The 12,877-nt window shown below is 35.2% G+C and overlaps 2 protein-coding genes across 3 annotated transcripts; one reads left to right on the forward strand and one right to left on the reverse strand.

The window, feature by feature from the left end:
* The first annotated feature begins 341 nt into the window (after positions 1-341).
* On the forward strand, positions 342-1,850 carry LOC118271810 (DNA-binding protein RFXANK). The gene is made up of 5 exons (XM_035588041.2): positions 342-664; positions 776-968; positions 1,159-1,288; positions 1,362-1,509; positions 1,588-1,850. The coding sequence occupies exons 1-5, from the start codon at positions 433-435 to the stop codon at positions 1,635-1,637; spliced, it is 753 nt and encodes a 250-aa protein (XP_035443934.1). The 5' UTR covers positions 342-432; the 3' UTR covers positions 1,638-1,850.
* LOC118271809 (2-hydroxyacyl-CoA lyase 1) lies at positions 1,743-9,062 on the reverse strand. 2 transcript variants are annotated; one of them, XM_035588040.2, is made up of 12 exons: positions 8,867-9,062; positions 8,540-8,649; positions 8,143-8,284; positions 6,668-6,825; positions 5,273-5,419; positions 4,516-4,738; positions 4,036-4,196; positions 3,509-3,697; positions 3,074-3,259; positions 2,696-2,798; positions 2,378-2,510; positions 1,743-2,293 (listed from the first exon to the last, which is right to left on the reverse strand). In XM_035588040.2, exons 2-12 carry the CDS (start codon positions 8,585-8,587, stop codon positions 2,074-2,076), a joined length of 1,710 nt encoding a protein of 569 aa, XP_035443933.1. In that variant the 5' UTR covers positions 8,588-8,649; positions 8,867-9,062; the 3' UTR covers positions 1,743-2,073. The 2 variants fall into 2 exon arrangements, with proteins under 2 accessions (XP_035443933.1, XP_035443932.1); XM_035588039.2 differs by lacking the exon at positions 8,867-9,062 and having other exon boundaries at positions 8,540-8,786.
* Between the last annotated feature and the right edge of the window lie 3,815 nt (positions 9,063-12,877).

The raw sequence follows: 12,877 nt of genomic DNA on the forward strand, positions 1-12,877 counted from the left end.
ATAGAAAACTTTCAAACAATAACAATTCAAACTTGAAACTTTTTGACAATTGACATTTGTGTGACATTGAGAGTTTTACTTTTTTTACCCGCTGTGAAAGTCTCGACAACGATACCGACAATTGATGTCTAAGTTAAAATTGAAACCAATAGAAAACCCAGTGCACTTGAGTAAAGATTAATTAAGTTTTATTAATATGTACTGCTTATGTTATTAATATGTTTTTAATAATTTGTGGTTATTAATTATGTGATACAAAAGGAAACGTGAATAGGCTACTTTATTTATAAACTAGCTTAGAATTTCAGTGGCAACTCCAGTACTGCCAACATAACATTAATAACTGTCAAAACAGTGTCAACAGTGATCCGTTCCGTTCCGTCTGTCTCTTTGTTGTGTTGTTGATTAAAAATACAAAACAATCTGAAAAAAATGGAAGAAGCTGTTTCTGTCAAGCATGAGGGCAAAAACCTTGATATAAAGCAAGAAAAACAAGAAAATTTGGAGACTTATAAGCTCGAATATGATTCGGGAAGTCAGGATAGCAGCAAAAGTGGAAGCGGGGGCTATCAACGATGGGCGCCCAATTTGAATGGTGTGAGAAAAAGCGCATTTACGCCGTACAAATCTGTGCAGTGCACTGCATTAACCAATTTGCAGAGAGGTACGTCAGTGACAGAGTGTATTTTTTCTGTTAGGTTGACTAGATCTATTGATTTCTAGCAGTTTCTTTGTGGGTTTGAAGTAGGTAAAACATTCAAGGTCGCTTTTGCAGGTAATACGCAGGCGCGAGTCCCGGAGTTGCCCCAGCCAGATTGTAGCTTACACGCTAAGGCTGGTCGCGGCGAAATAACTCGTGACGACGTGAAACTGGAGCAGTATGTTGACATCACTGATGAGCATGGACTTACTGCCCTGCACTGGGCAGCCAGCTATGGCCAGTTAAACAGCTGCCAGGACTTGGTGTGGTGAGTACTAGCTTTTACACTCCACATCCTTTGTTCTTTGTCTGTAGGAAGATTGATTTTGCTAGTATGGGACAAAGGGAGTAAGTTATAAGAGGAAAATGTTTTCTGAGTTTGATGTTTTGTGGTGTTATGTGGCTTAATTGAATAAGTGTTGGGATTGCATCTATATTTAGCCTTCTGTTGTAACTAGGTGTGGTGCTAATGTGAACATGCGGGGCCCCGAGGGGGAGACGGCACTACACCTGGCAGCTGCAGGGGGACACCATGAGGTTGTGAAGTTTCTTCTCAATGAAGGAGCTGATGCTGACATACAAGATGATGTAAGGATATTATGGTAGTTGACTTAATGTTTTTTTAAAGGACTAGTGTTTCATTGTGTTGCTTTGTTTTCAGTCCGGTAGCACAGCACTGATGTATGCAGCAGCAGCTGACTTCCCTTACACTTGCAATGAGCTCCTTATCCGAGGAGCTGATCTCACTCTTACCAATGATTATGACCAAGATGCTTACACACTGACCACTACCAATAACTGCAAACTGGGTAAACATATTTACAAGTCAATGAAATGTGAGCCTTTGTTGAACTGTTCTACTAATGATTATGTTTTCTCATTTCCAGCACAAACTGTGATAGAGAATTTTTTGATTGGTTGCCTCAGCAAAATGTAAACATAATATACTATTACTTATACAATTTCTGCTCATCTTATGTTGCTCTGGACAACCAAGACAGCAGATTCATTTGCCTCCAGGAGTTAAATGAAAATACAGGGATTTAGTTTATAATGTAAATTTATATATATTTTTAAGTTCATTATTATATACAATTACAACAATGTGACCATAAATAAGTATGACTCAATTACAGACAATATCAACGTCCATGTTTGTTTTATTTAAGTACCTTACAACAGCATTACTATACAGTATATACATTTATAAACATAAATGCCACTTAATTCAAACAAAAATAATACATATCACAAGAAATGCAATAAGAATGTTATTCTTAGAAGGCAGTTTATCTCTGATATTCGTTGTCCCCACCACCCTTTTGGTAATGTGCTTGCAAAATTTCTTATTATTTCAATTTCATATATCCATATCACAGTTTAGATTCAGTTAGCCAGTTGAAGGTCTGTGGTTTCCTATTGGATGATGGGTCAATAAGTATATTGATGATGCTGGGTTTGTCAGTGACTGCTAATGCTTTCTTTAGTGCTGCTTCAATTTCTTCAACAGTACGGCAGAGGTGTCCAGTCTCACCGAAAATTTCCATCATCTTTTCGTATTTGATCTCACAGCTGAGAGCAGTAGGTGGAGTGCTGGGAAAATAATTGATATGTTATGAAACAATCTTTAGAACTAGGCAACCAATGTTTGATGTTATTGAATTCGTATATACTCACCACTGTGTGAGGTCGCCACCTGACTGTATGTCTTCCATGACATCTTTAGGGAAGCCACTGTAGATGCCACTGTTGTTTACAATGACAATAACTACGGGCAGTTTGTAGCGGAACATAGTCTCGATCTCCATACCTGCGAAATATAATACGAAAATCAATCCGACGTATTTATGACTCATGACATAATGGTTATGCATTCATAATAATCGATATTGTAACATGTAATTATTGACATTCCTTGACAATATTGTTAGTGTTCAAACATGAAGCGAGTTTTTAATCATTGTATTCATTATTCTACTTGTAATGTAAACATACCAGAGAAGCCAAAGGCCGAGTCTCCTTCGACACAAATAACACGTTTTCCCGGTGCGTAGTCGCGGCACCACATAGCTGCGGCGATGGCGAAACCAGGGCCCACCTTGAATAAAGACATTATTATTTAGATTGGATTATGAGGACATCTAAATCGCGGATATATTTATTTTCAAAATTAAAAATCCCACACTGGCTAGTTCTAGTAGGATATTAAAAGCCGACATTAAAAGAAACCACCCAGACTATAGTAACTTTTATAAAATTAGTAAATTTGTTTGGTTCAACGATAATTGAGATGGAATTTGAATTTAAAAACATTTTAATGATACAACAAACTTGCAGAAGAAACAGTTTTTCCCAAAACAGATTTCAACTTACTCCCATGGTGCCGAAGGTGCCAGCGTCGAGCCTGTGTCGCGGCTTGTTGTTCAGCAACATTCCACGGCCGATGTCCATGGTATTCGCGCCCTCGCTCACGATGATAGAGTCCTTAGGAATGTTCGCCTGGACAGCTTTGAATACTGCGAAGTAGTTTAGAGGCAATGTCTTGTTGTTCGCCTGAGCCTGGTAGAGAAAAATATTTCATTTATAAATATTTCGTCAAGATAGAATAGAATTGCAACGTGAGAAAGGTGTTCAAAGGCTTTGTTGTTACCTAAAACAAGGTGTCAATTGTGATGACGAAGGAATCGTAATAATATAATTCTGATGAATGCAAAATCTATTATTAATAAAAATATCAATAATTTGGTATGTTTTACAGTAATAGAACATAACAGACTCAATAGTAAATATTAAAAAATGTAGTTTTACCTGGACAAACTCTGTGTTAGCCTTCTGTTTCTGCTTGAGTCCTTGCCACCAGTTGTTGCTGGCGGGCTGGAGGCTGAACTTCTTCTCAGCCAGTTTCTGTGTGAGGGCCGCAGCAAACGGCTTGATGTCGGAGTGGACCGCCACCTCGGATTTGATGCTGTTGTGGAACTCTTCTGGGCTTATGTCCACCTGGAACCGAGTAATATTTTGTTTAATGATATCATATGATTGATAATGATTAGGTTTATTTAGATTATCAGTAGAGGTTTATATAATTAAACTGAAGTTGATTTGATCACGCCTCTTTATTCCTCGAATGGATAAAAAGGTGCTCATAATAATGTATTATGTATGTAATATGCTCAAACCTGTTCCTAAATGGGAATAGAACACATCATGAGTAGGTAATTGGTGAAAATTCATTTTCATAATGTGCACTTCTGCCTATCCTCTCAGGGATTAAAAAGTGATGTTACGTTAGCAATTTATTTGAAGTAGTGTATTTCTGTATCTTAGTTTTACATTACCTGTATGACTTTGACGTCGGGTGCGAAGCGTGGCTGTTGTCCGAAATGTAGCATCCAGTTGAGTCGCGCGCCCAGTAGTAGGATGACGTCAGCCTTGAGAAGAGCTTGCGTGCGCGCAGTCGACACGCAATACTCTGACTCGTCCGGTACCACTCCTTTGCCTGAATTTGCGAATAAATAATTAAGTATTTTGTTAGTTTTCAGAGGTAAGAATGGAGTAGTAATTGAACTGATATTTGTAGCTAGAGAATAAATAATGGCAAGGTATATTTTAACATTTGGAAGCCGAAAGCGAAAAGTCTACTACTACTACTATCCACCTAAACGGAGAATAAAGGGCTCAATGATTATGTTTGTTTATATGAAGCAATGGGAGCCATGTTATGATGTACCAAGAACAATCAATTTTAATAGTATTCAACAAAAAGATCCATTATCATTCCTTGATATTATATAGAATTCTTGACGTCTCATACATACCCATAGGTGTGGGTAAGAAGGGCAGTTTAGTATTTTCGACAAGCTTGCAGATTTCTTCCTCGGCGCGTGCATGGGCGGCGCCTTTACCCACGATGATGAGGGGACGTTCAGCTTTAGACAAGAGGTCCGCGGCTTGTGACACTAAGGCAGGGTTGGGGTGCGCCAGGGCTACTGGAGGCGCGTTGTAGAAGTCCATTGGCACCTTGTCTTCATCAGCTTCAGCCTATATTAAATCAAACAAAATTAAGTGGAAGCTAGACAAGATTTTTTCACTTACTTTTTATGTGTTATGCTAATAAAGTTTACTGCTAAAATAACATTTTTATATCTCCTATTGTCGCTTCTTAGATTAAATTAGCATCTCATAAACGTGTTGTTAAGAATGAAAATGCAATTAAGTAATAATACTTTGTACAGTTGACTTTTATTTGACTGTTGCAAAACAAACTATTAATCATGTTACGTAAATGGGATTTTAAAGACAATGAATAGACCATCGTACTGTTAATACCAGTAAAAGTGTTTACACGTAAATGTTCACATAGCTATTTTTATTATGTATTATAATAAGAAAATGTGATAACATAATGAAACTTACGTGGAGGTACAACTACCAAAAATAATCGCGTCATGACCTTGTCATTGCAGTTTGTATTTTCCTACTGACATAATTAATGTTCTTTTGTAATGTAGGTAAGTAAGTAAGTAGGTAAATTCTGACGTTTAAAACTTATACATACGTATGCTGATATATTACCATGAGTAAAGTTCCAGGCATGTCTAGGTAGGAGACTCCAGGGCGGCCTGAGGCGGCGAGGCGCACTGCTTTCTCCACGTGCAGTGGGATGAGACGGGGCGACGGTGGCCTGGCAGCATACTTGCAGTATAGACGACTGGATTCCACCTGTGAACATAGATTTGTTTAATAATTACTCATTTTCATTGAATACTCAGAAACTCATCATTAAGTGCACCTGTCTCCCATTAGGTAGAGACAATGGAAAGCCAAATGGCACAGTTTTTGTATAGCTACCTACTGCTTTTTTGGTTTAGTTAACGTTTTATGCATATGATAATATTACATTCATAAGTTTTAAGATAACAGAGTATATAGGTAGGTAGGTGCACAGGTTTATCAATTTTCTGTACCTAGTATCTATACGTGTGGGCGGTAATCTGAACGATGCATCAATACATGTATTTAATAAGAGTTCAATTTGTTGTTGCCAAGCACAATTTTAATAGGTTGTACTTAGGTACATATTCTATCTAGACAACATGTACGACTAAATGAGGCTAGGGCTTATCATAATTATAATTACAAGATATAATATGCTAATAAGTACTAATATACCAATAATCTTCATTCAAGGACGTTGTCAAGGGAAGCACTGAAGTACAAGCAAATACTAATGACTTATTTCTTTCAAAGATTTTGATAATTACAGCTAGATATATAAGGTTTTTGCGATTTCATGTTAATGTACAATAAATAATAATTATCTTGTTAATTTAAGGAAACTCCTAATTCATTGAATGGAAGCCTTAATTTTTAATGTTTAAAAGTAAAGCAACACTAATGAATAATTTTATTAATTCAAGATTTGAGTCTAGTCAAGAATGATTAAGTGTAATTTAATTCAATATTGTTGAAGTATAAGTATGTATGTATTTGAATGTGTTCCTTAAGCAACAGTTTTGAACTTTGTACATGATAAAAATTAACAATTCAACAGTTTACCTAACAATGACAATTCAATCTAAGTAAATACTTGTTTTGTTTGATATTTTATTTTATTGTTAGATTATAAACTTGGAATTTGCACTTAATCTTATCGTTCACGTAGATATGGGGGCATTACATAAGTTTATTACAATAACATATTAAACTACAAAGCTGAAAGACAAATATAAAGTCAGTGTGGCGTAAAATTGTAAAAACGTACCTATATAAGTAAGTATTTAACTGGTCTTACTTGCATACTAATATGTTAATGTATATTAACCTTGACAATTATTAAGTTTTAACTAGTTTTAAGTGATTTTGTATACCTATCTTTTACATAACAATTATTAACGTCAATGTTTTACCGATTAAAAAAGGCGGAGGTACTATTTTTTAATTGTTTACGAATATATAAGTTTGTTATACCTGAGGCCATTCTTGGAAACCTCCAATGCCTTCATGGTCTTGAGGGCATGAGCCAGCAATGACTATAAGTGGCCAGCAGTTCACTTGAGCATTGGCCATACCGCCGATGCAGTGCAGCAAACCGGGCCCAGACACAGCCAGACATACACCTGGTTTGCCTGTAATTTGAACAAATACATTACGTCACTAACTCCATTAGAGATATCCTTCAGAAAGGTCATGAATGTAGTACTTGAAAGCATTGTATGTAGCTGCAATTGATTAATGTGTGGGTGGTAGGTACTTTGTGCTTGTTGGTATGGGGGCTGTGAGTTTGTGTGTATGTGCATTTAAATATTTGCATCTACATGTTGTCTGAAATATATAGCTGCTGTATTCTTATATGAGGGATAATAATATTCTCTGTTTGTGTTTACTTTATTCAGTACATTATTTACTACAGAGTAAAACTTATCAATTCATTTTTAAAAGTAGCAGGATGTATAGAAAACAAACAAGCACATGGAACTTTATTTATCTCAGTTATTGATATCAACCGAAGCACGTAATAGTTATCATTATCATAGTAATGTAATAATCTATAATCTGCTTTCAGATACAGATAAAATACACGTTTTTCATATATTATTATACATTAAAATAATTTATTGGCTTAATGCTTGAATCCTATTATTATATTCTATCTTTAAATCTTTAAAAATAAGCTTATCACACTTAAAATCTTAGTCTTATGTACATTGTGTGAAGAAGCACAAATAGATTAAAAAAAACCATGTTTCATTCTTTTTAAATATAGCTGGTGTTTTTAAAGCCAGCTCTAACTGAACATACTTCATACCTATGCTATGTATGTATTAATATTGATTATGATTATAAATATATGAAGTTTGGTATACTGGTGTATCAGGTAGCAGACCACTTAAAATTGGGAATAGGATTAGATAATCACTAATCTGGCAGACAGTGATGAAAGCAAGTACCTTAAAGGGGAGGTAGACAGATAACAAACAGTGGGGTGGGTGGCAACAAAGGGAGGTAGGGGGAGTTGTATATCTTTGTACTTTCAATTACAGTACATGTCTGTGTACTCTTGTACTTATTGATATTACTGATTACTGATAAAACAAAATGTTAATAAAGATTTTTATAGAATTTACCTTATACATGTAATATAATAACTCTTTATTTATTACATAGGTCAGTGTTTCTACAACTAAACATTTATTAATATTGTTAATTATGTTAATTAATAACAACGCAAATGATTTGAATATTTATGATTAAAATTAAACTTTAATATGTGTTTGTAACATGTATATTATGAATGCTGATGTATTACATACTATGCTCATTTTATGAAATTAATTGCTATTGTTTTAAATTAATTGTACAAGTACCACAGTCAGGTGATGTTGTGTGTAGATAGAGTGTCTTAAAAATTGTATTTGGAGTTATTAATAATAATAAATAATTACCTGTTAGGTATCCAACAGCCTGTGCAGCGTAACAGGCAGCCTGTTCATTGCGCATGCCCACATACTTCAAGCCAGCGGATTGGAACGCCAGGGCCGTCTCAATCACAGGGATACCAACTATGCCAAATACATACTCCACACCCTAGAATATATTATATCTTGTATTAATTAACTTTACAGGTGAAGGTGATGGAGTTTTTAATGTGAATTAACATATTGGCATTTAATTCAGGTCAATGCCCTTAAATGGAAATTATTTATTGAGATTATTTTAATGAGTAATATTATTATAATATAATGGACATAAGGATATTATATTAGTACTAAATAAACAAGAGGAAAAATAAGTTTAAAGTTTGTTAGAAAGTTTTATCACTGATGAAAGTTCAAAACTCACCTGTTTTTTCAAACTCTCAGCTAATATCGTATTTCCGTCGATACCCATTGCTTGATTCAATCTCGGCGATATGTGGATGGAGCGTTTAATTAAGAACTGGCTAATCCTTCCTAATAACATTTTATAAAAAATATGATTATCAGTAATTATAAAAGTTATCTGCGGAAACGCGTTCAGAAACTAGAATTCAATAAAACCCGATACACTTGTGCGCTGCTCATGGGTTAGTGAAAGTTTACATGTTATCGTGGGAAACATTATTAACTCTGTAATCTTCCATACCCCACTAAAATATCACATTAGTTATCATCCAATAACAGCACTCACCACTCAATTTACGGCTCTAAAGGATTACAAGAATCACACTTCACAAAAATAATCTGATATCTGAACACATTGAAGTTTGACCTAAAATAAGATACGAAAACAGATAAATAAAAATACACTTTGGACTTCAGATTTAGCGCGTCAAAGTTAATTGACGTAAGACTGACATTACTGACAATAACAATGGTGTTGCCAAGGCGTAAGTGCTGAAAACAACTGACTTTCAGAGCCTGTTTATGCTTCTTTTATACTCTTTTTTTTATGCAAATTTTTAATTATCTAAAGGTGTTGATGCATGACTATTTTTACTTTAGTATAAATTCTTACTGTTTTAATATTGTTGGATCCAAACAAAAATAGCAGTAATAATAGTTAGTTTCTACATAAGTACAAAGTTCAAAATCTATAATAAAAGTTTAATTGTAAGTCTTACGTTTAATATCAACACAATCTTATCAGATATTAGCTACAAGTTAAAACTGGTAGGTACAAGACGTTCAGTGTTTAATATAATGCCTGCACAACGACTTCCAGTTTAGCCGATTGCATCATCAATATAGATCAGTATTATAAATATACGTCTTTGATATATAAATAATTTACTTTAACTTAATTTTATTTTGCATTTGTAGATAATTTATTTTACTGCTTGTGCATAGTCAATAAATTTTTTGTGCTTGGAGGAGTCAGACGTCCGCTGTATAGGCGGGAATAGGCGTTAGTGTTGCGTTCTACGCGCGCCCATCTAGGAAGGGAAACAGACTCGCAGGACCGTTAATGTGGCGGGATCTGCCGCAAAAGTAACGGTTGGTCGAAGCCTGCTGGGTGTGATGATTCCTTAATGTACCCTGGGTCACAGTCACAGGCGATTTCCATAGCGATGGAAAAAATAAAGATTTGTGTTTGTGCGTTTTCACTCTGGTAGTCCACCAAACTTCATTAATTACAACATTATTATAGAACTTTAGTATACTTACGTTGCAGTTTTGTTGCAGTTATTAATCTAATTTCAAATTCACAATAAAAAAATCTACCATAATAGATTTTTTTTTTACATTGGTAACTTATTTATTTTTTGGCGCCATTTTTTAAGAACTGTGCTAATTGTTACTGTGAAGTGAATATAAACTTAATTAATGTTCTAAATGAGTAATATAATAAGATTGCAATAATTTATCAACATTGCAGGTAAGCCTATTAATGCTATCTCAATGGATGAGAACTACTATCCACAATAAAAGGCCCACAAAAGATAAATGTTCGCATCTTGCTTAGAAATAATGTGAACTCGAAAAGTTTATTGTTAAAAGTTCATTTATCTATTTTAAAGTGTGGGAGAGCCATGCTTCGGCGCGAATGGGCCGGCTCGACCGGAGTGATACTACAGCCTCACAGAAAACCGACGTGAAATTTTCTGACTTTTTAATCATGGTGGCCAGTCTGTCTAACTAAACTAGCCGACTACTAGAATGCAGGAGATATTATAGTGCACAAGTGTGCGCGCAAACACAGGTGCACTCTCTGAACCTGATGAGACGGCAGACTGACACCACCGGGCCGGAGAGAGGTCAGATGCGGGACCAAAGGCTCTAACGCGTGCTTTCCAAGTCACGGGATTCGGGGAATAACAGCAGGTATGTCAAGTATTTATAATGTCTATTCATTGTAGGTTTTCAAAAGCTTTTTAAGTAGCATCAGTGAATATTATACCTACACTTTTTACTAGTACTCACGAGGTAATACAACAATATAGACACGTGATTTACAAGGACTAATCGACTTGATAAAAACACAATCATATGCTATTTTTTTGCTATAGAAATTTAAACAGGAAAATATTACGTAAGTCATTTCTATTACCTATGTTATAATATTTGACTGATGTATTTTCCGGCCGGGGTTGAGGTAAGGTCACTATTAGGTACAGCCGCCCGGCTCGGAGCAGAAATTGGAACTGGAAAATTTTATTCAGTTATAGTTTGTATTAAAAAATGGTCCAAAGAGTATAAAGTTATAAAGTTTTTTAATATAATTTTATGGAGGAAAGTAAAACATACTTATATGTCTACAAATACTTACATTTGAGGTAATTTACGCCAGTAGTTCATAGGACATTTACAATTAAAAAATGTATTGTAAAAAAATCACGAACTTTTTTAACATCTCACCGATAGCTAGTAATGGTAGATTTAATCATTAGGCATTGTATAGAGAATGCTTTTATAACGATTCAAGATGAGTAATTACGTGTTAACTTTTTTCCTCTACACACGTGTTGAAGATGTCGTCTCATTGAAGTTCTTAGAAACAGAATATGTATATGATTTTTTGTATAACTTATAGGAACGAACTTTTTTTGTTTCAGGTTTTTTTATTGTATGATATAAGGCGCCTGTCATCCTCATTACCAATGCTATTTTATTGGTCGACATTAAATAACTCGCTAGACGATAGTAACACTATGACGAATGTTTGTCATAGTGTATGATAATATAATGTTATGAATTAATGTTTCCTGAAGACTAGTAGTAGTAATACAACTAATTCACATTTTCATGAAAATGAAAACGAGATTATGTTTCATGCCAATTTATTTGTAGACAGACGACACCAATTCCCAAATATATATTAGCAACTGAAGACTTGGTACTAGTCTCTTCAAAAAATCAGCATTCGAATGAAACTACAATTTTGACCCTGCGTTGATGTCTTCCTTAGGCCGCGTAGCAGTTAAACAAATGCGTACAAGTTTAGTGCCGCGGTAGTGGCGTTACAGTTCCGTATCCACCACGGCGTGAGTTTTCCATAACATAATGGTAGTTGTGTTATAACAACTAGTAGAAGCAACGTAGAAATATTGTGCGTAGTAGTTACGTAACATCTACGTAGTAGCCACTTACATAATTATGTAATATCTGTGTTATAGATAATAGCAAAAATGTAAATTAGTAGTAGCGTAGTAGGCAAATAATAGGAGCTTAGCAGACAGGTCGTAACCACGTACGTACGTACGTAGTACCCCCGTAGCACGTACGTCGTAGTAGCGTAGCATATACGCTGTAGCAGGGTAGCAGATATGTTGTAGTAGCATAGCAGAAATGTAGTACCCGCCTAGCACATACGTCGTAGTAGCGTAGCAGAAACGTAGTAACCGCGTAGCAGATCGTCGTAGTAGCGTAGTAAATGCGTAGTATGGAACGCTTAGGTACTGCGTAGCGATTCATAAACTGGGGAAATGTAGATTTTTTAACAAAAACAGCGTAGTGAAATATTACGATTAGCTCCTGTGTCAATAACATTTTGCAATTATTGAGTCAACAATGGCGAAATTGTATCGCAATGCGTATTTGTGTAACTGATTGCATTACATTTATTTACAGGAATAGGTATTTACACTCGGAGAATGAAATCACATTATCAGCTTACTTTTGAACAATTGTCGCTTTTTTTGAGGGGAGTGGAGTTTATTACCAAAAATACTTTATTAATAACTTTACCTATCTAACATTAATCGAATTCGAGACGAATCTTTCAGTATATGCGACCACTCGACAGAGGCAGTCGAAGTATGCGACTGTAATTAACGTATTTATGTTTCTATTTGACGATAAGAAAGTAAATTAAATCAAACGTTGATAAGGGTTTATTTACCAATGTAAAATGGTTTCAGGGTTAATGTAAAGAAAACCAATAATCATACTCCAATGAATAGCTGGTCAAGTGCGATTTGGGTTCCGTGAAAGTTGGAATGATAATAATTAATTAATATAAGTATATGTATGCCTCGACAATCACCTTAGGAGGCTGGGGTTGGGCGGATGGATCAAGGGTCTGATGCAGAAGGTTAGTACTCCTTGAAAGGGCACGTATTGTGAGGAGGTTTCTGTCTCTGGAGCCCTAACCACCGGTAGCTTGGACCATGCTCCCGCTACTGGTCGGCTCCTATTTTTATATTTTTAAATATTATTTTATTTTGTATGTTGTAGTATTTAAAAATGTAAATTTAGAGAA

This window comes from Spodoptera frugiperda, chromosome 5, assembly GCF_023101765.2.
Source record: "Spodoptera frugiperda isolate SF20-4 chromosome 5, AGI-APGP_CSIRO_Sfru_2.0, whole genome shotgun sequence".
Lineage (NCBI taxonomy): Eukaryota > Metazoa > Arthropoda > Insecta > Lepidoptera > Noctuidae > Spodoptera > Spodoptera frugiperda.